Raw genomic sequence first — 26963 nt, forward strand, 5'->3', positions numbered from 1 at the left:
GTATACATATATCTACTTGGATGTCATTTATGGTCTCTTTAGGGTATATTCCCAGTAGTGGAATTGCTGGGTCAAATGGTATCTCTTATTGACCCTGTTATTATTATGTCATAGGTCTTATTTTATGATTTATTGTTATGAGCTAGAAAAAATTTCTCCATCATGTAGATCTCTGAACTAAACATGATAGGCTCTGGCTATATAAGTTACTATACAATTTTGCTACTGGTCACATTCCTTGAACTTCATACACTTACAGTGTTTATTTTCTTTGATCACAGCCATAGGGTACCAGGTATAAGGTGTTTTCAGAATGGTGGGAGAACTGAGTTGTAATGAGGTTTTTGGTTTATGTTCTAATAATCTGAGTGCTTGGGACGGTAACTACTGCTGTTGAACTGTGTGTGTATAGCCTTCAGACTTTGGTGAATTTGAAGAAGAATATTCACAGTTATATGCCACAGGGATTTCTCTTCCTTGTTGCAGTGTGTGAAGTTGGAGAAGGCATCATCTTGCCCTCCATCATTGCCCCTTCCTCTTTGGTCTCAGAGAAAGTGGACTTCAGTAGTTCCTCTGACTCAGAATCTGAAATGGAGCCTCAGAAAGCAACACAGGCAGAATCTATGGATAGAAAGCTGACCTTACCATTGGCTGGGATTATGCAGCATGATGCTACCAAGTTGTTGCCAAGCGTCACAGAACTTTTCCCAGAATTTCGACCTGGCAAGGTATTTTCTATTTAAAATACTGATAATGCAAACCACTAACTACTTCTGGTTACTAAATTCTGTTTCAAGGTAATGAATATAGAATGGATAAGATTTGTGTTTCCTTGATAACATGTTAACTATAGCTGCTCTTTGTTTCTTTAAAAAAAAGTTTAGCTTGATAATAAGTATAATTTATTCTGCTCTTACTAGAAATTGATCCATTTTCTTAGCTAGTTCAAGTTATTGAGGGGACACTATTTTTTCCTTACTTCCTCTAATTGAATTTACCTTTTTGGAATTTCCAGACCCATGGACTGCTGTTTCCTATCTAACATTGTGGCATGGTAATGTGTTCTGTGTTTTAGGTTTTACGGTTTCTACGTCTTTTTGGACCAGGGAAGAATGTCCCATCTGTTTGGCGGAGCGCTCGGAGAAAGAGGAAAAAGAAGCACCGTGAGCTCATACAAGAAGAACAGATCCAAGAAATGGAGTGCTCAATGGAATCAGAAGTCAACCAGACATTTGTGTGGGACTATGACTATGCTCCACCTCCACCTCCTGAGCAATGTCTTTCTGATGATGAAGTAGGCAAAATAATAGTCTTGGAGTAAGGCATATAAAGGGTACAAATAAATTCTCCCTAGCTTGGGTCAAAATTAGAAGTGATACCTTAGCAGGCAAAGTTTTGAACTGATTTATCAATGAGTTCAATCCCAATGTCTCCCTTCTGTATTGTAATAGTCAACTATGGTGGGGGGGGTTGTAAATGATAGCATACCTACTGCTGAATAAGAATGTTGGAATGATAAACAGTATGTCATGATTACATTCTAACCTTAGGTAAAGGTTTTTGAGTTAAGAATTATCCTTGTACCGTCTCAGAGTTTCTCTTCTGTTAATTCTCTGTAGCTTTAGGACATTTGGTTTAGAGAAATAGACCACTTTAGCTTCTTTCCTTTGCTACAGATCACAATGATGGCTCCAGTGGAGTCCATGTTTTCCCAGTCAACTGGAGACATAGATAAAGTAACAGATACCAAACCAAGAGTGGCTGAGTGGCGTTATGGGCCTGCCCGACTGTGGTATGATATGCTGGGTGTCCCTGAAGATGGCAGTGGGTTTGACTATGGCTTCAAACTGAGAAAGACAGAAAATGAACCTATAATAAAATGTACGCTGATGGAGGTGAGCAACACTTGGATATAAGAAAGAATTGATGTATCTATGGCTTGTCATTTTTATCACTTGGGGGGGATATTGTGTAGGATTGCTTTGGTGGGCAATTTAGATGTGTAATGCTTTAGTTTGGTATGGTATATCCTCTTGGCTACAAGGTGTCATACTAGAAATGGGAGGTACTAGATTAGATAGTCCTCTGTTACCAGGTAGTTCTCCTCAAGTCAAGGACCACTTATGTATCTCTGCTATTGGATTAGAAGTAGGAATTATAATCAGTGATTATACTTATTCCTTCCTTATTTCCACAGGACTTTAGGAAGTTTGAAGAAAACAGTGGCACTGATCTTCTGGCTGATGAAAATTTCCTGATGGTGACACAGTTGCACTGGGAGGATGATATCATTTGGGATGGGGAGGATGTCAAACATAAAGGGACAAAACCTCAGCGTGCAAGTCTGGCAGGCTGGCTTCCTTCCAGTATGACTAGGAATGCCATGGCGTACAATGTTCAACAAGGTCTGCTTCCATTCCAGCTCTTCCCAGTACACTACCTCTCAATTTAGTCATCCTAAGCAGACTTAGCTGTGATACTTTAGGCTGCTGAGGGCAGTGAGTGTATTATTTTGAATTTGAACTGAGTCTAATAATTTTATTTTTACCCTATTATGGTGGGCTTTGGATCCTCATTAGAAAAATTTGAAAGCAACTTTTCTATCTTAACAGTGTTTTATTTTTATAGTGTAATCTGCTTTTGCCTTCTCCCTCATAAAATAATTTGGAGTTTTTTAAGGGATTTTGTTTATTTAGTTAAGCCATGCTTAATGGAGAAAACCTTGAAAATGCAGTATAGCATCAAAATATCACTAGTAATACTATCTAGAAATTATATCCTGTTAACTTTATAGTGTCTTTCCTTGTAGTCTTTCCTTAGTCGGGAGAGTGGAAGAATACTAGCACTTTGAGCTTATTTCTATTACTAAAAGTTCTTTATAAAATGTGTAATGACTTTGCCATTTTCAATAGTAGAAAAAACAAGATATGAAATATCCTGTTTTTGATACACTATATGTGCAAATGAAAAAAAGCAAAATCTGTAGACATAGAAGACTAAAAGGAAATACACTTAATTGTTCACAGTAGTTCTTTCTGGTCTTAAAGATATTCTTTATACATCTCTATTTTCTAAAGTTTCTTTGGTTTACCTGGATTACTTCTATAATTAGGGGGGAAAGTAAAATTATAGGTAACTTAAGAAATTTTTTTTTTTACTTTTCCATTTTTCTAAACACTTTACTGGTTCCATAATACTCTCATATGGCCATTTCATTATTTACTTACCATAATGGTATTTGTCAATAGGCATTAATGGTCATCATTCTATTTTACTGTATTGTTTGTGACCATCATTTATATCATCAGTCCCTATCTGTTACATATTGAAACTGTTTACATATTTTCTATTATAAAAAATAACTGTAAGGAACCTATTTACTTTCCTTTTTTTTTTTGTACCCCCATTTTTTTTTAAGTGAGAAGTACACTGTCTATTTGGTTCTACTTAGTAGCTATTTGAATAACTAACATTTGCTCCTTTCCTTTTCCCTTTGATCATATTTGAAACGGGCATAAATGCTTGTTTTGTTATTTAGGGCTTCCTCCTCCTGCTTTTTCTAGGTTTTGTAGCCACCTTGGATGATGACAAACCTTGGTACTCCATTTTTCCCATTGACAATGAGGAGCTGGTATATGGACGTTGGGAGGACAATATCATTTGGGATGCTCAGTCCATGCCCCGGCTGTTGGAGCCTCCTGTTTTGACACTTGATCCCAATGATGAGAACCTCATTTTGGGTATGGTACTGTCAGAGACCAGTGTTTCTCTCCATCTTTGACAGCTTGCTACTAATTGCTAATGTCAAGGGGCAGGAGTTGGAGAAGGTCAATACTAGAAGCTTCCAGGTTTGAGAGAGCAAAACTGTGGCTATCAATACTAATATTTGTGTATTGTTTAGGGTAAACACATGAATGTAGGAATGCAAAAGTAACCTTTGATATTGGTCAGGAATGCAATTTGGCTAGAATGAATATAAAATGGAAGTGATTTCAGGAAGAATGAAAGATCTGATTAGGAACTACAAAAGTAGGAAATGTGAATCTTAAGGATAGCCACTTGAATAGTTTATTTCATTCATAGAAATTCCTGATGAGAAAGAAGAGGCCGCCTCTAACTCTCCCTCCAAGGAGAGTAAAAAGGAATCATCACTGAAGAAGAGTCGGATTCTCTTAGGAAAAACAGGAGTTATTAAAGAGGAACCACAGCAGGTATGTGAAGGGAACGGGGATTTGTATTTAAAAGAACCATGAATGGTAATGAAGAAGGGTAATCTCATATGATTTACTATGTTTGATTATCTATCTCTAGAATATGTCTCAACCAGAAGTGAAAGATCCGTGGAATCTCTCTAATGATGAGTATTATTACCCCAAGCAACAAGGCCTTCGAGGCACCTTTGGAGGGAATATTATACAGGTGAAAAATGTCTTTTCTGTGATGGATAGTGGCTTTTGATTGCTTTGTTCTGATGAAGGGCATGGTTTCTCTTGCCTAGAGTAACCATTCTAGAGGTAATATTTAACTGGAACTTAATATTTCCTTTTTCTAGCACTCAATTCCTGCTGTGGAATTGCGGCAACCCTTCTTTCCCACTCACATGGGGCCCATCAAACTCCGACAGTTCCATCGCCCACCACTGAAAAAGTACTCCTTTGGAGCACTGTCTCAGCCAGGTCCCCACTCAGTCCAGCCCTTGTTAAAGCACATCAAAAAGAAGGCTAAGGTATGATTGAATCTTGATGAGGAAGAAAAAAGAATGCTATAAAAAATGAGATACAATTTGGAGAAATTTTTCTGAGAAAAGATATAATTTTGTGATTATTTAGGAAAAGGTCCTTATTCCTCAAAGATAAATGTGATAAAAGTATTACGATGACTGCAATTTTCAAAAACAGTCTCAAAACCTACGTCGTCATTGTTATGTGCCATAAAGATGGAGCTGACTCATAATTGACCTTCCAGTGGGTTTTCAGAAGCTATATAAATCTCATAGGAGGCAATTGTCCATCTTTCTCCTGCAGAACAGCTGGTGGATTCAGATCACCTGTCTTTGGGGTGAAGAGTACAACTCCTTACCGCTAGGCCACCAGAACTCCCTAAATATTTATGTATATCATGCATTTTGTACACCTCCGTATTAATGTATACTATTATTGATACTACATAATATATACACACTGTGTAATGCAAAACTTGGTAGAGTTAAAAGATAAAAGAGGCAAAATAAAAGCAAAACAAGTTATGTATACGTGGAGAATGGGTAAATAGGCATTCATAATGATGGTCTTTTAACTTTTATGTTTGAAGATTTTCATATGGAAAAATGAGCAGTCTATGTGTATGTATGTATGTGTTTGCCTCAAGTGAATGCTATCAGTGAGTGTGATTGCTCTGACTTACATGAAACTGTTTTCTTTTTATTGACAGATGAGAGAACAAGAGAGGCAAGCTTCAGGTGGTGGAGAGATGTTTTTTATGCGCACACCTCAGGACCTCACAGGCAAAGATGGAGATCTTATTCTTGCAGAATATAGTGAGGAAAATGGACCTTTAATGATGCAAGTTGGCATGGCAACCAAGATAAAAAACTACTATAAACGAGTGAGTGTTTGCTCAGAAAAAATTTATTACTCCTGTAATTACCCAATAATAGATAATCTCTAGATATGTACTTTGTCATTTTGGTACCATTAATTTCTTAAAGAAAATAATTGGTATCTTTTGTTGTTGTTATGTGCCGTCGAGCTGCCTGCGACTCAGTGATCCTATGTACAATAGCTCTGAACCCTGCCCGCCCTGAGCTGGTCTCACTGTTTCCAACATATCTACCCCGATTACCCTATTTACTGTGTCAGTCCATCTCCTTGGTCATCTTCCTTTCCTGCATTATCCCCCCACCCTTCCAAGCATGATATCCTTCTCGAAGGACTGTCAGTCCCTCCTAGCCATGTGCCCAAAATTTGTGAGACAGAGCCTCAAAATCCTTGCCTCCAAGGAACAATTTGGTTTCACCCTCTCCAAGACAGACCTGTGTTCTTTTGACAGTCCGTGGTATGTATGTTCAGTACTCTTCTCCAGCACCACAACCCAAAGGCATCAATTCTTTTTTCATCCTTAGTCATTGGCCAGTTCTCTGATGCATAGCAAGTAATTATGAAGACCATGGCCTGGATCAGGTGCACCTTAGTCTTTAGACTGACAACTCTTCAACACTTTGGAGAGGTCTCTGCCAGCAGACTTCTCCAATGCAATTCATTCTTGTTTCCTTACTATTGGTGCCAAGAGTGTTGATTGTGGATAATGTCACATGCAAGGAAATCCTTGCTAAAGATTATCCAAAAACGACGTTGACAGAGAACTGCCAGAAACAAGAACCTGATTTGGAAGAAGCTGTGACACCAGAGGCATTATTGCTGATGTCAGGTAGATCTTGGCTGAAAGCAAAGAGTACCAGAGGAATGTCTATTTATTTTTCATTGACTATACAAAGGCCTTTAATTGTGTGGATCACAACAAATTATGCCTGACCTTGAGAAGAATGGGAATCCCAGAACTCTTGATTGTGCTCATGTGAAACCTATACTTGGACCAGGAGACAGTCCTCAGGACAGAGTAAGGAAATGCTGCATAGTTCAGAATCAAGAAAGGAATGAAGGAAAGAATGCCTTAGTGATGCATCCTCTCACCTTTTTAGTCTGTATGCAGAATACATCATTTGTGAGGGTGGACTTTGAGGAGGAATGTGATATCAGGACTAGAAGACTCATCAACAATCTGCATTATGCAGATGACACAGCCTTGCTTGCTGAAACTGAGGAGGACCTGAAGCATCTGATGCAGAAGATCAAGGACTCTAATCTTCAATATGGATTGAAGCTCAGAGAAGACAAAGATTTTCAGCACTGGACCATTGGCATTACTATGTTGGATGAGAGGAGATTGAGGTTGTTAATGATTTTAGCTTGCTTGGCTTTTGTAGTTCATAATTTTAAAGTGTCACGCATATTTTGTATATGCTTGATTATGCTGATTCTGTAATACTGTGTGTACTTCACAGAAACCTGGAAAAGATCCTGGAGCCCCTGATTGCAAATATGGTGAAACTGTTTACTGTCATACATCTCCTTTCTTGGGTTCTCTCCATCCTGGCCAATTACTACAGGTAAGGAATTTGTTCCTTTTATAACTCTCCTAAGGAAAATGGAAGATAAAAAGCTAGTCAGGCCAGAAAGATCCAGTTGAATGAGATCATGTTCATACTTAAGTTTAAGAAATGTCAGTATAGCCCAGAAATAATAATAGCCACTCTTGAATTTTTTTAATTTTAAATTTATTCATTTTTAAAAAGCTTAATTTTATTGTGATTTTAATGAAAGTGTACAGAAACGTTGAATTTTCATTGTTAAACATTTTCTCCCTTCCTCCTCCCACAGTTTATAATTTTTTTCTTCTTTTGTTGTTGCACATTTTCTTCCCATGCCCACACACCCATGCACCCCTTGCTCCAGATTGTTGTCATACGTATAATGCCTAATCATATATTCCTTTCCAGTAGTTCTTCCCCTCATCTCTTCTACTATAGTGCACATTATCCACTCCTTTCCCACTCTCTGCCCACCCTACCCCTGTCTGTCCTATTTTATAACAATTGTGTTAATATAGTTTTGGTCCTTTTGTGACTGAGATATTTCACTCAGCATAATAGTCTCTAGGTTTCCTCACATTGTATAATGCTTTATGAGTTAATTGTTTTTCAGTGTTGTGTAATACTCTATTGTGTGAATGTGCTATAGTTTATACATTCATTTGTTATTGGGCATTCAGGTTGCTTCTGTCTCTTTGCTGTTGTGAATAATGCAGCAATAAACACAGATATGCATACATCTGTTAGAGCTGTGGCTCTGATTTCTTTAGGGGATAGTCCCAGTAGTGGAATTGCCGGGTGAAATAGTATTTCTATTTCCAACTTTTTGAGAAATCGTTCAAGGTGGGCCAGGGACTTCGAAGTAAAATCAAGGACTATAAACTTCATCAGAGAAAAGCTTAGAAGAATTCTAGAAGTCCTAATCTACAACATGAACAGTCATCTAAGCATCCTGAAAAACCTACAGCCACAAGAGGATAAAATAGATGAATGAGATCTTCTAAGACCCCTTTGCACATCAAAAAATGCCAACAGGAAAGCCACAGACTGGGAAAAAATATTTGGTGATGACATGTCTGATAAGGAACTTCTATTTAGAATTTTTAGAATACTCGAGGACCACGACAAAATAAAGGTAAGCAACCCAACCACAATATGGGCAGAGGATATAACCAGACGCTTCACCAAAGAAGACACTCAGATGATGATCAAACACATGAAGAAATGTTCAATATCCCTAGCTCTAAGAGAGACGCAAATCAAAACAACTAAGAGATATCATCTCACCCCAGTAAGAATAGCAAAATTGAACAGAACAGCAAACATCAAATGCTGGCGAGGTTGTGAAGAATTGGAACCCTTATTCACTACTGGTGGGAGTGTAAAATAGTGCAACCACTCTGGAAGTCATTATGGCACTTTCTCAAAAAAACTCGAAATAGAAATACCACTTGACCCAGCAGTTGCACTACTGGGAATATACCCTAAAGAAATCAGAATTGTCACCCAAACAGATATATGCACACCCATGTTTATTGCTGCATTGTAGCAAAGAGATGGAAACAACTTAAGGGCCCATCAACAAATGTATAGAGAAGCTGTGGTATATTCGCACAGTGGAATAGTATGCAGCACTGAAAAATAAGGAACTCATGATGTATTATACAGAATGTGTTACCCTGGAGGACATTATGCTGGGAGAAATATCTCAGTCACAAAAGGGCAAATATTGTATAATGCCACTGTTATAAAAGAGGACTGACATGGTAGTTGAAGGGAAACTTAAGAAGGGATAAAGTACACTGCATTGAAACAGTTGAGGAATAGAACTGCTTAAAAGGAATATATGAGGTTTTATCTGCATGACAACAGTCCAGAATAAGAGCTGTGTAGTGAAGTGGACTAGGGTATGGGGATTGTACAACAATGAAAGAATCTTTTTTTAAAGAGAAAAGCAAACTTGGGATGGAGCGGGGAGGAAAATGTGCAATGATGAATGAATGGAAACCTCAATTTAAAAAAACTAAAACCAAGGACTATGGACTTCATCAGAGTAAAGTTAGAAGAACGCTAAAAGCCCTGTTCCTACAGTATGAACAGTCTTCTAAGGATAATGAAAAACCTACAACCAAGAGAGAATAAAATAGATGAATAGAACCTTAAAAGAATTAAATTGTTTTTCCTTAAAAATGGTTTGTAATTGTATTATTCTTGGGCTAAATTTAAAAGAGCTTTATAGCCATAGCTTATTGCCAAAATATTTTTTAAATTATTACTATTATTGTTTATAGAAAAGGTACATTTTATTTCTTTGTGGAATAGTGCTGGTTATTGGTAACCAAGCTTGTTTGGCAAGTCATAGCAAAATCAGTTTTTTAAAAGTTTATTTTCCAAGCTGCACTGCAATCCCAGAGTAACACGGTTCGAATCCACCAGATGCTTTGCCAGAGAAGGAGGCGCAATATCCTCCTGTACCAGTCAGATCTGATTTGACAGTACACGCACACAAAATAATAAAAAATTTTAAAAAAATTTAAAAAAAACTTTTGTGACTTTCTTGGAAGATATAAATTAGAAATATACTCATTATTGTAAAATAAAAATATATTTTATGTGATAAATACTGAGTTTTAGTTCCCTTAATGTGATAGGGAGCTCTTGATGGTATAGTCTGCAGGGAGTTGCACTACTAACCCAACAGTGAAGCTACTTTGGTGATTTTAATCCACCAGCAGCTCCTCTAGAGAAAGAAAAACAATCTCCTCCCTTAGGATTTACAGCCTCAGAAAACTCAAGGCGCCAACTGTCAGTTCTAATTGCACAGCAGAGTATACTGTATTAGTATGTTCTTGTTACTAGTAGGTGCTATTGAGTTGATTATGATTCATGACAACCCTATGAACAACATATTGAAAACTTGCTCAAAACTATGCCATTCTCAGATACTCTGTCATGTTTGAGTTCATTGTTAAAGTCACTGGGTCAGTCCCTCTCATTGAGAATTGTCCTTTCTTTCTCTGACTTTCTACCTGTACAAGAATGTCTTTTTCTTTTTTTAATGTTACAGAATGTTTTTGTTTTTGTTTTTTTTAATTTTTTTTTTTATTATTATTATTTGTGTGTGCCATCAAATCAGATCTGACTGGCACAGGAGGAGATTGTTCCTCCTTCTCCAGCAGAGCATCTGGTGGATTTAAACCGCAAGAATGTCTTTTTCTAAAGACTGTGCCCAAAATACATGAGATGATGTTTCACCATCTTTGTCTCTAAGCAATACCCTGGTTGTATTTCCTCTAAGACAAATTTGGTATTTGGCAGTCAGTGGGATATTTCTTACTGTTTGCTGACTCTGGAACTCCTAGGCCTCAATTCTTCTTTTGTCATTGTTTGACTTTCAGATGCATGTAAATTGAAAACACCATGGCTTGGATGAAGGCACACCTTGTTGTTGTGTACCATTTAGTTGGAACTGACTCATAGCTGAACTCATAGTGGGTTTTCAGAGGCAGTTCATTGTAAAGGACAATATAGCCCTTTTTTCTCCCTTGGAACAGCAGGTATATTCAAACCCTTGGGTTGACAGCACATCTTTTTAGCACTTAGGTCACCAGAGCTACCTAAGCACACCTTACTCTTTGTGTTTTTTATTGGTTTTCATTCATTACCTCATACACATTTGTTTTATAACATTAATTACAATTGTATGATTGCCATTGTTTACAATGTCATATTGAAACTTTGTAGTACTTTACCTTACCTATCTGTTCATTGATCACTCTCTTCCTCTTCACCCTCCACAATTGTTTCTATCTGTGTGTAATGTTTTCCTTCTGCTTTTCCCTCCTTGCCTCTTCCTCCACTCCCCCAGTTTGGTTAATTGTGAACATCCATTTCCAGAATATTAAATGCAGTATACATAATGTCTCATGTCTGATAGTTGGTTCATTTTAGTTGGTCTTCCCTTCACCTATTGTTCATTGTCTGTCCTTTTCCTGCCCTCCCTGCCCCAGTCTCCTGCAGACATCCAATTTTTATAACCATGATCTTTTATGACATTTGTCCTTTTGTAACTTGAGTTATTCACTCAGCATGATATCCTCCTCTAGACTCATCCACTTTGTGGTCACGAGTTCATTTTTTTTAATGTTTTGTAATATTCCATTGTGTATCATAGTTTATCCGTTTATTTGTTGATGGATATTTGACCTTTTTCCATCTCTTTGCTGTATGGTGTGCATACATCTGTTTATGGTGCAGCTTTGATTACTTTAAAGTATAGTCCTAGCAATGGAATAGTTGAATCAAATAAAATTTCTATTTTCAATTGTTTGAGAACATGTCAGACTGTCTTTATTAGAGATTGTACTATTTTACATTCTCACAAGCACTGTGAATTCCAGTCTCTCCTCACCTCTGCCAGCATTTGTTGTTTGCTGTCCTGTTGAACTTTACCATTGTTACTGGAGCAAGATAATATCTAATTGCTATTTTCATTTGCATCCCTCTAATAGCCATTGATCTTGAGTTTCTTCATGTGTGTGTTGACTATGTCAGTGTCTTTTTTTGGTGAAGAATCTTTTCATATATTCTCCCCATTTTGTGATTGGAGTTTGTTTGGTTTTTTTTCCTTGTGCCTGGAGTATTTAATCTTTCTGTGACTTTCTGCTGAGGTTTTCTACCAATTCATCCCCATTTGTGGTGACTGGTAGTCTTCTTAAAGCTCTTTTTTTCCTTACCTTCCCCCCCCTCCATGATGGGTATTTTCAAAGCAGAATTTATTCCAAGCACATAGGTGCTTTCTCTCTTCTTTACCTAAAATAGTTGAAGGAGAGATGGAGGGGCAGGGACACAAGGAAAGTTCAGTAGAGTGTATCATTTACTTTGCTAATAAAGAACTTGCTTTTTGAGTTTAATAATTGGATAAGGAGTAGTACAGACTACTGAGATGCTCCTACAGAATTTTTTGAACCAGTTTTCTTTTTCACTTAATAAGAGAGTCCATTGATGACATCTGGAGTTATCTCTGCCTGTGGAGGTCGACTTGTGTGTGTGTGTGTGTGTGTGTATGTGTATATATATATATGATTGAACATATTGAAGGAAAAGGATTCAAGAGAGAAAAGAGGAGACCTGTATCTTCCCGATTCTTTTCATACCAGGAAATTGATTTTGTGGGTCATTTCCATGATACCCCTCAGCAGGTTTATTTCTACTGTTACTTGCAGTATGGCTTTTCATAGTATCGCTTAATATACTCAATCCATCTGTGGGGAGGATTGTGTTTAGATATCCATATGCACCTTCCATATTCCTTTTCTTTGTCTTCACAAATATGGCATTGACCTTCAGATGTTTTATCAGGACCTTGAATTTAAAAGTTTTTACTCTCTTGTATCTTCTAGTCAACTCCACCTTCCTGTCACACTCCTAGCACAATCTGGTGCTCTTTGGCCCTGTTGACCTGCAGTGTAATTTTTTAATTTCTTTTATATTTGTAACTTTTTTCCCTAAACCCACACAATGAAGATCTCTTTATCCACTCTTCTGTTCTGAGTTTAAAAATCATAGGCTTCTTGTGGATTCCCACATAGTTGCTACTTTAACTCAGATGTTTCTGCTCTATTCTAACCTTGCGTTTTGTACTAACTTCCTGCCGCATTTGGGGTTTTGTTTTCCTTTTTAAATAATGTATTCATTCATACAACAGATGTTTTGGATCTCCCTGTTCTGTGTCCACTCTAGGGGCATAGTCTGTAGACAGTTGCCCTGCTAGCCAAAAGGCCACGCCTCTGGTGGTTTGAATCCACCATTGGCTCAGAGGGAGAAAGCTAGAGTTTTCTAAGTGATTTATGGCTTTCAAAAACTGGCTGAATGGTCCAGCTCAACAGCAGTGGCTGCATATCCATTAGAAAATGTTTACCATGTTTAGTATAGAGCCAAGGGAAATTCCCAGTGAGATAGATTGACAAAGTAGTTGGACCAGTCCCCTCAAATATACAATGATTATGGAGATTACTAGACATTTCATTAAATTTTCATTGCATAATTATCATGAGTTGAAGCCAGCACGACAGCAGTGAACAATAGGTGTATTGGGGACTATACTAAGTATTTGGTTAATAGTTTAGTACTTGTTAGTTTATAAATGATTCTCATATTTAATGCTTATCATAGTCCTGTGAGATATGTTCTTGTTGTGTACCATTGAGTTGAAGCTGACCCATATCTGACCCCCTCCAGCAGGTTTTCAGAGGCAATAATCACATGGGAAGAGATTACCTATCCTTCCCCTGAGGAGCAGCTGGCAGATTTGAACCACGTTGTGATTTGAATCCTTTGGGTTTGCAGTGCAGATTCTTACCACTAGGCTACCAGAGCAGAGATGTTAAATAACTTATCTGATGGCATACGTTGACTGGGAGAGGCATTGTCCTCTCCTCATTCCAGATTCTTTAATTTCTCCCATTACTGATTCTTAAGTAGGAATTTTTCTACGTAGGCCATATGAGAATGGAAAACAAACAAGCTTTGGTATATTTTTTTTTTCTCTTTAGAGGCTGACTTTCCTAGGCTTCCTTACATATAATTTTTATGTGTTTCTATTCTTGTTAGGCATTTGAGAACAACCTTTTTCGTGCACCAATTTATCTTCATAAAATGCCAGAAACTGACTTCCTTATCATTCGGACAAGACAAGGTTACTATATTCGAGAATTAGTGGATATTTTTGTGGTTGGCCAGCAATGCCCCTTATTTGAAGTTCCTGGGCCTAACTCCAAGAGAGCCAATACACACATTCGAGACTTTCTGCAGGTAAAGATGGGGGAAGTAGGGAGGGAGGGTACTAGGTGCACATAAAAAGGATGCAGATTTTAGGGTTCAGTGGGAAATAATGGAACATACTGGAGCTTAGAAGAAAGGGCCTTTTCTTTTACCAATGAAATGCATTTGGTTTGGTTTGTTTGGTAGGTTTTTATTTACCGCCTCTTCTGGAAGAGCAAAGATCGGCCCCGGCGGATTCGAATGGAAGATATTAAAAAAGCCTTTCCATCCCATTCAGAAAGCAGTATCCGGAAAAGGCTAAAGCTCTGCGCTGACTTTAAACGTACAGGTGATAAGTTGTGCTTAGTTCTTTGCCCTCTCCAGCTCTTTTCAAGAGAAGAATTGTGATGATTCTGAGTTAAGGATAAGTACACAAAATAATAGAAATAAAAATTGATGGCCATTAAAAGAAGGAAGTAGTAAGTGTTTTAACTGTGGAGGTAGCCAAAACATTGAAAGGCAATGTGATTATTGGAAAAGGAGTACTATGATCAGATGTTTTCAAGATAATCCAAGTTTTTATTAATGCTGAATTCCAGGAGAAATGTTTTAGATATAGGAAACCTAGTAGTAGGCTGGCCAGCTATGTAACTATAGGCATGTTCCCTTCTAGGCACCCTGGTTTAGTTTTGGTTTACTATACCTCTTGCTATCAATTAGTACTTCCACTTCTGGAATTTAAAGCTGCCTCATTCTCCCGCTCTCTATCTTTTCCAGGGATGGACTCAAATTGGTGGGTGTTGAAGTCTGATTTTCGTTTACCAACTGAAGAGGAGATCAGAGCTATGGTGTCTCCAGAGCAATGCTGTGCTTATTACAGTATGATAGCTGCAGAACAGCGACTGAAGGTGACACCTTTCACATAGCCAATTAAGGGAGAAGACTGTTTCCTTTTTTATGAAGACTTTTTTCTTACTGACTTGAGGTGATACTACTCCAAAAACTCCAGCTCATTCTTGAGTTTGACCGTTCTTACTGAGTTTGATAGTGGGTTTCCAAAGCTGTAGATCACAAGAGAGGAAATTGCCTATCTTTCTCCCTGAGAGCAGCTGGTGCATTTGAACTGTCATCTTATTGGCAGTGCAACTCCTTACCCACTATGTCACAAGAACTCTTTGATGGCCAGTACATTATTATGATTATTCAAACTGTATGAGGTACTTTCTGTGTACATCATTTCTGGGGAAAATGACAGTATAGTCAAATATCAGTTGCAGTTACATGCCTTCAAGTTGATTCTGAATTGTGATCCTGTCTAAAACAAAACCAAATACTGTGCCATCATCCTCACTGTGCAGGAACTTGTAGTTGTTGTATTATTGATCTCATTGAAAGTCTTCCTCTTTTTTACTAATCTTCTATCAAACATGATGGTTTTTCTCCAGGAACTATGTGAGATGTCTAATCATCCTCACCTCCAACGAGCATCCTAGCTTCACTTTATTCCAAGACATTTGTTTATTCTCTTCACAGTCTGTGGTACATTTGATATGTTTTACCAACACCACAGTTCATAAAACATCAGATTTTCTTTGTCATTTTTATTGACCCTGGCCTGGATCGTGTAAATCATAGTCTTCAAAGTGACATCCTTGCTTCTAAACACTTTAAAGAGGTCCTTTTATAAACATAATGAAGGAATTACATTGTATTATTTTACTTCAAAATGCTTGCTCATCAATTTGAATGGTAATTGTAGTTTTTCTTTTCTGTAAGACAAGCATATAAGCAGGGCAGGTGTCCTCATCAAGCCAAAGAGGACAGTTAGAGTGGAAAATCACACCACTATCGTACTGATTTAATGAGTCTGAGTTATTAAGTGTCTCTTTTGAGTTTCTTTAGGGGCCTTGATTATCCATCTATCTACTAGTACCTTCTAACAGTGTAAGGATATAGTGATAATAATGGTAAACTCAGGTATAATAAGCATGTCTTGTTTGAATGGTGAAGAAGTCAAGTTTCTAGCATCTTAAGAAGATAAATTAGTAGGGAGCTCTGGTGGCCTAGTGGCAAGAAGCTACACTGCAATCCCAGAGGTGTGTGGTTTGAATCCACCAGATGCTCTGCTGGAGAAGGAGGGACAATTTCCTCCTGTACTAGTCAGATCCAGTTTGATGGTACCCACACGAAAAATAATAAAATTAGAAGAAGATAAATTAATGCAGAGAACAGTTTGTTCTGAAATGTCTTATAAGAGTAGAAACATGTAAAAATCACACAGAAACTCTAGGTAATTTAGTCTCTGCAGAGAAAGGAAAACCAAGCTTGTCTACTTTTCATTCTCATAGGGCATATGCAATAATATAATTTATAATGTGAGCCAGAATAAGAAGCCACTCAAAAATTAGTAGAAACTGTAGCAAACAACCATTAATTATCAGAACATGGAATGTACAAAATAGGAACATAGGAAATACGGATGTTGTAAAAAATAAAATGGAATGTGTGAAGATTGACATTTTAGGTATCAGTGAACTGAGATAGACAAGCATCTCAAGAACATGTTTGAGGCATTGAACACCAATGATTGAAGACCCAAGGAACAGTGGGAGGACATCACAGGTACCATCCATGAAGAAAGTAAAAAGCGTAGGAAAAAGAAAAAAACCAAACAGATACCAGAAGAGACTGAAAAATGCATAAGAGTATCAAGAAGCCAAAACAAAATCAAGAGATGGCAAAGTAAAAGAATTGAACAGAAGATTTCAGAGGACAGCTTGAGAAGATAAAGCAAAATATTATAATGAAATGTGTAGGTACCTGGATATAATAAGGCAAGAACTCTGCATTTCTCAAGCTGAAAAAAATTGAGAAACAAGTTTAAGCCTTGAGTTGCAGTACAACTCGAGAGATGGCTTTGGGCACAATCTTGAATGATCCAGGAAGTATCAAAAGAAGGTGGATGGAATACTCAGAATCACTATACCAAAAAAGATATGGTTGACAATGAAAAATTTTAAGAAGTACGTGCTGGAGTGCTCTTTAGAGGCAGGAAAGATGAAACTTCATCTCACATACTTTGGGCATGTTGTTAGGAGGAACTGTTCATTGAAGAGAGACATGATGCTTGGAAAGGTGGAGGGTTGTTAAAGAGAGGAAGACCCTTGACCATGTAGATTGGCACGGCAACTGCCGCAATGGGCTCTAATGTGCCAGGAATTGTGAAGATGACACAGGATAGGACAGGGTTCAGATCTGCTGTTCATACGGTTGCTGTGAGTCATATTCAACAACACCTAACAACAACAACCATATGGCACAAGAGCCAGTGATAATGAATGATGAAGTTCAAGCTGCGCTAAAGATACTGGCAAAAGATAAGGCCCCAGGGGTTGATGGTATACCAGTTGACATGTTTCAGCTGACAGGTGCAGCCCTAGATCTGCTTACCAGTTTATGCCTGGATAGTTGGAGGACTGCTGCCTTGCCAACTGGAAGAGATCCATATTTGTCCCAATTCCCAAGAAAGATGATCCAACAGAATGTGGAAATTACTGAAACTATTCTTACGGTCTCAGGCAAGCAAAATGTTGAAGATCATTCAAAAACTGTCAGAAGAAGACATTGTCAAGAAACTAGAAGTTTACATTGGCTTTAGAAGAAGCTGTGGCACCAGGGATATCATTGCTAATATCAGATGGATCCTGGCTGACAGCAAAGAATTCTAGAATAATGTTTATTTGTGTTTTATTGGCAATGCAAAGGCATTAGATTGTGTGGATAATAAGAAATTATAGCTTACATTGAGAAGAATGAGAATCCCAGAATATACAATATACAGGATTGAAGAAAGACTTAACCTGTGTTATGTAGATGACACAGCTTGTTGAAAGTGAGGATGATCTGAAATGCTTGCTGCAGAAGATCATGGTGCTGCTATAGTCTTTGGTATGGATTACTTCTCGTTATCAAGAAAACAAAAGTCCTCATCACAGGATCAGTGGTCAGTATTATGATAGATGGAGAAAGGATTGAAGCAATCAATGATTTTGTCTTACTTGGATCAGGAAGCAGCAACATCCTTGTTACCAGTAATCAGGAAATCAGGTGATGCATTGCATTAGGCAAGTCTGCTGTCAGACACCTCTCCAAAATGCTGAAGGTCAATGATGTCAGTTTGAAGATTAAGGTGCATCTGGTTCAGACTATGGTCTTTTCAGTAACCTGCTACAAATCAGGTGGGCAGTGAATAAGGATGACAGAAGAAGAGTCGATACCTTTGAATTGGGGTGCTGGACTACCAAAACAAATATTTTGTCCTGGTAAAAGTGCAACTGTAGTGCTCCTTAGGGGCAAAAATGAAGAAGCTTCGTCTTTCATGCTTTTGATATTTAGCTTGGCAAAGCTATTCCTTGGAAAGGGACATCGTGCATGAAAAGTTGGAGGGTCAAGCTTTGGAGAGAAAGACCTCCAATGAGATGGGTTGACTTGATGACTTCAGCAGTGGGCTATGTCAGAGGTGATGAGGATGGGGCAGGATAGGGCAGGGTTCCACTTAATGACATTTTTAAAAAAAAAAGAACTTGAAAAGTGAGCAAGACCGATAATTCCTTCCTTAAAGTTAATAATTGGAAAAAGCACTGTAAGGTTTGCTTTGATGTCTTGTAGTTGGTATTCATTGAAGCCTAACATTCTGTGTTTATCACTTTCTTATGGATGAATTTGTCTTTTTCTAGGATGCTGGTTACGGTGAGAAGTCATTTTTTGCCCCAGAAGAAGAAAATGAGGAAGATTTTCAGATGAAGATTGATGATGAGGTAAAACATCAGTTGTATGTACCTTTTTTTTTTGACTGTGTAGTGGTCCATTTCAAACTGTAGTACCAGGTTAACCTTTCAACCATTTTTGTGGTTTAAAGGTTCTAGCTGTTAAGAATAAAGCTGTTGTAAATATTCATATATAAATTTATATATGCCTGTGTATTTTCTCTTGGATAATAAGATTGGCTGGATCATATACTAGATGTGTGTTTACGAAACTGCAGAAGTGTGTTCTAAAGTGGCTTGACATCCACTATATACTAGTTTTGCATAAGAGTTCTAACTCCTACATCTTCACCATCACACAGTATAGTCAGTCTTTTAATATTGGCATTTCTAATCAGTGTGTAGTGATATTTTTTCATTATGGTATTAATTAGCATTTCCTTAATGGTCCTTTAGGTGATGTAAAAAAAAAAAAGTCTTATCAATCTACTTTAAGGTTTACAATCAAGGAAACCTTATGTGCCGTCAAGTTGCTTGTGACTTACAGCAACCCTATGTACAAGAGCCCTATCCTGTGTCAACCTCACTGTCTCTGACACACCTATTCCCATTACCTCAATCACTGAATCAGTCCATCTCATCGAGGGTCTTCCTCTTTTGTTCTATCCCTCCACCTTCCCAAACATGTAAGATTTTGCTAATCTTACTGGGGTGAGATGATATCTCATAGTTGTTTTTGTTAGATATAAAAAAAGAGTATGAGGGTACAAGGGAGAGAAAGAAAGAAAGGAACTGGTCCCAAGAAACAAACAGGCCTTTATTGCGCGGTCTGAGAGGGATGCCAAGTGACCCAGCAGCATGGCATGCAGACAGGGTCCAAATGGCGCACGGGCAGTTTGGGGGGTTTCCTTTTTAATAGGGTCCTGGGGAGGACTAAGATGGTACATCTTGGAATTTGGCTTGTTAATTTAGTTAGGTTTTAGCTTTTATTTTGGTTTGTTTTGTTTTCTCAAGCTCAGACTCTTATCAGGATCCATTGTATGGTCTGGTCCTTGATGACCAGCTTAGGTATTATTAAGTTTCTCAGGAAGTGGTCAAGCTTGGGGTGGTAGGGCAATTGCCATTTTTCTCCCTTCAGTTGTGTTTTTTTGTTTTTTTCTTTCCTGATCAAGCCCAAATTTATTCGATGAATTCTGCTATAAATAGGCAGCAGAGTAGGCCGGGCTGCCAGGCTCCCTTCAGTTTTGATTTGCATTTCTTTTAGAGCGTAGGGATTTTGAACATTTCTTCACGTATTTGTTGACCATTTGAATGTCATCTTTGGTGAAGTGGAGAATCTTTGTTTTCTTGATGTTGAGCTTCAATCCATATTGAATGCTGCCGTCTTTGACCTGAAGCAGCAAGCGCTTCAGGTCCTCCTCAGTTTCAGCAAGCAGGGTTGTATCATCTGGAAAACGCAGGTTGTTGTTGAATCTTCCACCGATCCTGATGCCACATTCCTCCTCGTACAGCCCAGCATCCTGGATAATCTGTTCTGCATACAGAGTAAAAAGGTATGGAGACAGAATACATCCCGGTGGACACCCTTCCCAATTTTGAACCATGCAGTCAGTGTCTCCGTCCTCCATTCTGACGACTGCCTCTTGGTTTAAGTATAAGTTTCACATAAGTGCAATCAAATGTTCTGGGCTTTCCATTCTTCTCAGAGTCAGCCACAGTTTGTTGTGATCCACACAGTCAAAAACCATACAGACCCAGTTTTACTCTTAATATAGGGTTGCTATGAGTTAGAATCAATTTAATGGCAACAGATTTGGAGGGGGTTTTTTTTAGGATTTTAATGAGAAGTTATAGAAAGTTGGGTTTTTATTCCTTCATTGGTGCACGTTTTCCTCCCTCCCTTCCCGTCTCCCAGTTCAACTTTGTAATACTCGTCATGTTTCAAATTGTTAATTGTCATACATATAATGCCAAATTGTGCATTCTTTTTGTACAGTCCTTCATCTATTCCAGTCCAGTGTTCATTATCCACTCTTGTTCTCTCCTCCTGCCCTGTGTCAATCCTATTTTATAAGAACAGTATTACCCAGTATTTGTCCTTTTGTGACAAAGATAATTTCATTCAGCATCATGTATTTCAGACTCATCCACATTATGTTGTGTTTACAAGCTCATTATAAACACATAGTATTCAGTGCTGCATAGTATTTCATTGTGTAGATGTACCACATTTTTTCTATCCATTCATTTATTGATGGGAAGTTAGTTTACTGTTCTTTATTACAGCACATCAATAGAGAACTACGAGAAGTCCAGGCTGGGTTTAGAAGGGGTTGTGGTACTAGGGATATTGTAGCTGATGTTAGATGGATCTTAGCTGAAAGCAGGGAATACCAGAGGAATGTCTATCTGTTTCATTGACTGTGCAAAGGCATTTGATTGTGTGGATCATAACAAGCTATGGCTGACTCTGAGAAGAATGGGAATCCCAGAATACTTGATCATTCTAATGCGAAACTTATACTTGGACCAGGAGGCAATCGTCAGAACAGAGCAAGGGAACACTGCATGGTTCAAAATTGGAAAGGGCGTACGCCAGGGATGCATCCTATCTCCATACCTTTTCAACCTATATGCAGAACAGATTATCCGGGAGGCTGGGCTCTATGACGAGAAATGTGGGGTCAAGATTGGTGGACAATTTATCAACAATCTGCGTTATGCAGATGACACAACCCTGCTTGCTGAAACTGAGGAGGACCTGAAGCGCCTGCTGCAGAGTGGCAAGGACTGCAGCCTACTATATGGATTGAGGCTCAATGTCAAGAAGACAAAGATTCTCACCACTGGACCAATTGGCAGCATCAGGATGGATGGTGAAGAGATTGAGATTGTTCACAACTTTAGTCTGCTTGGCTCCATGATCAACTCTCTTGGCACCAGCAGCCAGGAAATTAAAAGGCGCATTGCCATGGAAAAGTCTGCTGTTAGGGACCTCTCCAAAGTACTGAAGAGCAATGGTGTCTCTCTGGAGACGAAGGTGCGTCTGATACAGACCATGGTCTTTGCAATCACTTGTTAAGCATCAGAGAGTTGGACAATGACCAAGGAGGATAGAAGGAGAATTGATGCCTTTGAGCTGTGGTGCTGGAGAAGATTATTGAGAATACCATGGACTGCTAGGAAAACAAACAGATTTGTCCTGGAAAGGGTTAAACTAGTCATCTAGATTATCCACTGCTGATTGTGCATTTTCAGTTAGATTTCATAGTGTATTTATGTCATAGATTAGGACTCCTAAATTATGTGCAAAATAGTTGGCTAGTAGATTCTTACGTTATTTATTGTCATGAGTGTGAAATATTAGGTAACAAGATAGTTGATAAGTGAGGACTAGATCAGTCTTCATTACTTCTTTAACATCATTAAGATAAACAGGTAAGTGAGAAGTTGTTGGGTACTGTCGAGTCAGAAGCTGTAAATCACATGGGAGATTGCCCATCTTTCTCCCACAGAGGAAGGAGTAGATCAGTCTAACTTGCTTCTTGAGCATTGTTCGTTAAGATGGAAGCTACATTGTTTTTGAGAACTAGTGATGTTCTGAAAAGTGTGAAAAGGACTCTGACTTCATGATTTAATGTCATGATAGAAGAAAACAGCCCACTGAGTACATGAACAACTTGTAGTCTCTGAACAGGTTAAGAAAGCATTAAATTGTGTTTTTCTTGTTTTTCTCTGTGCATGATGGTGAGATAGTAAATGTTTCCTGTATCATAAGAGTTGTTATCTGCACCTCAGGTTCGAACTGCTCCTTGGAATACCACAAGGGCTTTCATTGCTGCCATGAAGGGCAAGTGTCTCCTGGAGGTGACTGGCGTTGCAGATCCCACAGGATGTGGTGAAGGATTCTCCTATGTAAAAATTCCAAACAAACCAACACAGCAGAAGGTAAGACTCTCTGAATTTTTAGAAGAAAAAAGAAGGCTTGAGGATGGAGGATAGGGGAAAGGACTGGAAAAGAGTAGAACTGGGGACTTAAAAAGTGATGAAGTTGGAAGGATGACTTAGGTGTCTATTATAATTACACTTTTTAAGCTTCTCATATATTTTGTTTGAGGTAGGATGATAAAGAGCCTCAACCAGTAAAGAAGACAGTGACAGGAACAGATGCAGACCTCCGGCGCCTTTCTCTGAAAAATGCCAAGCAACTTCTACGTAAATTTGGTGTACCTGAGGAAGAGGTGAGTATGGAGGAGAAAAATTTACAGACTCCCAGAGTTTCTGTATATAGGGGAAAAGGCTAGGAAGAAGATGAAAGGAACTGTGTAGAGACTTAGGTGCATTAGATTGTCATAGACTGGGTCTTGGATAATTTTTTTATTACTATTCATTTTAATGAACGTTTACAGAGACTTAGGGTTTCCCTTCATTCATTGTTGCACTTTTTTCCCTGCCCCCCCTTCCCCCCTCCAATTTGCTCTTCTCTTAAAAAGTAAAATTATTTTTATACAGTCCCTCCCTCCAAGTCCACTCCACTGTGCAGACTTCATTCTGGACTCCTATCATGACAATAATACCTAATCATATATCCCTTTAAAACTGTTCTCTCCCTCATCTGTTTCAATGCAATGTGCATTATTTATCCCCCTTTCTCAGTCTCCCTCAACCCTGATGTCAGTCCAGTTTTACAACAGTGGCCCTATGCAATATTTGTCCTTTTGTGACTGAGATACTTCACTCAGCATAATGTCTTCCAGGGTCACCCATTTGGTGCAATGTTTCAGGAGTCTTGTTTTTTAATGCAGTAATAATATTCCATTGTGTGAATATACCAGAGCGTCTCTATCCATTCGTTTGTTGATGGGCACTTGGGTTTTTTCTAAATTTTTGCTACTGTGAACAGAGCCACAATAAACATGAGTATGCAAGTCTTGGATAATTTTTAAGAGTTATGTTTCTGAAGGCTTTGTATTTAATGCGTTGAGGTTTTTTCCTAGCTAGCTAATTGTGTGTTTTAATTTGCACTTTGAATTGTCCTTTAAAATCTAGAGATTTGTTAATATATGTGTATACTCTGTTTTGTAGATTAAAAAATTATCTCGCTGGGAAGTAATTGATGTGGTACGCACAATGTCAACAGAGCAGGCTCGTTCTGGAGAGGGACCAATGAGTAAATTTGCCCGGGGATCAAGGTTTTCTGTGGCTGAGCATCAAGAACGTTACAAAGAAGAATGTCAGCGCATTTTCGACCTACAGAACAAGTATGTTATTTTAATACTTTACATAATCCAAGTTTAAAAGATGGCTTCTAAATGCTATGTTATAGACAAGAGTTCACCGAAAAATGTAATTAGGTGGTCAAGCATCTGAAATTTCAAGGCAGTATAATAATGATGATCATACTGGTAGAGTAACCACTATCTTCAAAGCATCATGGCAAAGGTTTTGAAAAGCAATAGTGGACAGGTCTAGGTCCTTTGGAAGCTTTTGTATTCAGAATAAACATTGGCAACAAATAGGGTTTTTTAACAACCTGATGGTGAGTGGAGATGATTATGTTGTTGTTGTTGTTAAGTGCCATCGAGTCGCAGGCGACTCATAGCGACCCTATGAAGGAGAGTCCTCGACACCTAGGTGCCTTTCATCCTCTCTCCAGGTTCATAGGGTTTCCGTAGGCAAGCTATTGTGGAAGTGGATGCCACTCCTCCTTCCACGCTTGTTTTAATCGGGGAGCTCCACCCCACTCTCTGTCCGCGTTGGGTAGCCAACCATTAACACATTTGACACATCCGTGTCACATAAAATTAAATAGGATTAAAAAATTTAAATAGGATAAGACAAAAAGATGAGATGAAATGGCATCTGGAAAGAGAGCTCTTGAAACGGAAAATGATGCCAGAATTTTAGTTGCAAGAACCAAGGAAACCTCTAGGATGTGATTTTTAAATAAAGAGATGGAAAGAGGAGGAAGAAGGAACAAAAAACCACAACAAAAAAGAGATGGGGAAAAGATGGCAACTAGCACTCAGACAATGAAACTTAATTCAAATCAGACTAAAGAAACCCTGTCATTTCAGGAAGGCGCTCACTTTTGAAATGCGCCCATCCTCCCCTCCTTCCCAGGCCCCGCGCGGTGAGGCCCCCCCAAGGTGGCGCGGGCTTTGAAGCCCTGAGCACACCGTCCAGTTCTCCAGCCCTCACACTGACCTCCACCGTAATCCTCTGGCCACACTCACCTCCTAACCCTACGGGGACTGACCACTCCCGCGGTCCTCCGTGCACACTTACCTCCTAACTCTCCAGGGACAGACCACCACCCTGGTCCTCCACACACACTCACCTCCTGGCCCAGGATCGTCCAGCGATGGGCGCAGGGCCACTCCGGACACTTGGCCGCTGGTGCCGTGGGGGTGGGAAGCGGCAGCTCCAGGACACATCAGACCGCAGGAGCGGCCACCTCGGACTCGAGAGGGGAACTAGCTGTCAACTGCTCGCCCTAATGTGATGGTCACAAAAGAAACTCTCGTTTTAAGAACTAAGAAACGAACGCCACGGAAAATGACACTTGACACATTCCTATTTAAAAATGAGCAGTGTAGTCTTTCTACAAAGATGGTACCAAAAGTAAAGAAGGAATCCCTTGCCCCTCCCAAAACTAGAGCCAAAGCAAAGGCGTTAAAGGCCAAATAGGCAGTCCTGAAGGGCATCCACAGCCAAAAAAAAAAAGAATAGATCTGCAACTCACCCACCTTGCAGCAGCCTAAGATGCTGATACTCAAAAGGCAACCCAGATACTCCCAGAGTGCGCCCCCAGAAGAAATAAGGTTGCCCACTATGCCATCATCAAGCTTTCCCTGACTACTGAGTCAGTCATGAAGAAGGTAGAAGATAACAACACACTATGGAACAACACACTATTGATTTCAGTGACTGGTGTAATGGGACTAGATGTGTCAGAGACAACAAGATTGGCACAAAATAGAGCTGCTGTACATAGGGTCACTGTGTGTCGCAGGTGACTCCACAGCACATAACAACGTGTTCAATGTGGATGTCAAGGCCAATAGGCACCAAATCAAACAATCTGTAAAGAATCTGTATGATATTAATGCAGTCTTTATGGAGAGCAGGTGGCCTATGTTCACCTTGGTCTTGACTATGATGCTTTGGATGTTGCCAACAAAATGGGATCCTCTAAACTTCAGTCCAGTTGACTAATTCTAAATATAAGTTTTTCTCACCAAATAAATAAAATGACCAGTGTACTGGCCACATTTCTCAAGATTTTCTTTAGGAATTATGAATTATAGTTGCTACTGCTGTTATCTGCCGTTGAGTTGCCTGTGACTCAGCATCACTCTGTACAACAGCCTGAAACCCTGTTCTATCCCTTGCCAATCTTATTGTCTCCGACACACCTATCACCATTACCCCAGTCACTGAATCCATCACATCGAGGTTCTTCCTCTCCCTCATTGCTCCTCCACTCTCCCAAGCATGACATCCCTCTCCAAGGACTGATCCCACCTTGCAAAATTTCCAAAGTATGTCAGAGGTAGCTTCAGAATCCTCTACTCCAAGGAGCAGCCTGGCTTCTCCCTCTCCAGGACAAACTTAATTTATTCCCCCAACAGTCTGTGGGATATTCAGTACTCTTCAGCACCACAGTTCAAAGGTATCAACTCTCCTTCTGTCATCCCTAGTCTTTGTCCAGCTTTCTGATGCATAGCAAGTAATTGCAAAGACCATGGCCTGGATCAGGTGAACCTTAGTCTCCAGACTGACATCGTTGCTCCTCGGTACCTTAGTGAGGTCTCAGATAGCAAACTTTCCCAATGCAATTTGTCTTTTAATTTCCTGGTTGCTGGTATCAAGAGTGTTGATTATGGAGCCTAGCATACTGAAGCTATCAGCAGTCTTAATCTCGGGCGACGCAGCGCGAGGGCGACGCCGCCAGACCGGGGAACACCGGGGAACGCCGCCCGCCGGGGGAAACGCACGCGGCCGCCCGCCAGACCGGGGGAACGCCGCTAGAGGGACCCGGAAGAGACCCGGGAAGAGCAGCCAGGGGAACGCACGCCGCCACCCGCCAGGGGAACGCACGACGCCCGCCGGGGGGAACGCACGCCGCTGCCCGCCAGACCGGGGGAACGCCGCTGCCAGACCGGGAACGCTGCCGCCAGACCAGGGAACGCCGCGAGAGGGACCCGGAAGAGACCCGGGGAGAGCAGCAGCCAGCCACCTGCCGTGGAACTCCAGAGGAGCAAAGACTGCCGGACACTGTGGGA

General features: G+C 39.5%; 1 protein-coding gene across 1 annotated transcript in view; it reads left to right on the plus strand.

Annotated features, from left to right (window-relative positions):
- TAF1 (TAF1 RNA polymerase II, TATA box binding protein (TBP)-associated factor, 250kDa) overlaps positions 1-26963 on the plus strand; it is a 113316-nt gene that overhangs the window by 36824 nt on the left and 49529 nt on the right. The window contains exons 5-21 of the mRNA XM_006895981.1: positions 487-728; positions 1076-1294; positions 1677-1895; positions 2198-2405; positions 3564-3740; positions 4084-4211; positions 4312-4419; positions 4553-4726; positions 5431-5604; positions 7061-7165; positions 13760-13960; positions 14117-14258; positions 14687-14817; positions 18646-18726; positions 22474-22623; positions 22797-22916; positions 23761-23936. Of these exons, the coding sequence (XP_006896043.1) occupies positions 487-728; positions 1076-1294; positions 1677-1895; positions 2198-2405; positions 3564-3740; positions 4084-4211; positions 4312-4419; positions 4553-4726; positions 5431-5604; positions 7061-7165; positions 13760-13960; positions 14117-14258; positions 14687-14817; positions 18646-18726; positions 22474-22623; positions 22797-22916; positions 23761-23936 (2755 nt within the window). The remainder of the gene's footprint in view (positions 1-486; positions 729-1075; positions 1295-1676; positions 1896-2197; positions 2406-3563; positions 3741-4083; positions 4212-4311; positions 4420-4552; positions 4727-5430; positions 5605-7060; positions 7166-13759; positions 13961-14116; positions 14259-14686; positions 14818-18645; positions 18727-22473; positions 22624-22796; positions 22917-23760; positions 23937-26963) is intronic.

This window comes from Elephantulus edwardii, unplaced genomic scaffold (assembly GCF_000299155.1).
Source record: "Elephantulus edwardii isolate Elephantulus edwardi_28Jun2011 unplaced genomic scaffold, EleEdw1.0 scaffold00178, whole genome shotgun sequence".
NCBI classification, from domain to species: Eukaryota; Metazoa; Chordata; class Mammalia; order Macroscelidea; family Macroscelididae; genus Elephantulus; species Elephantulus edwardii.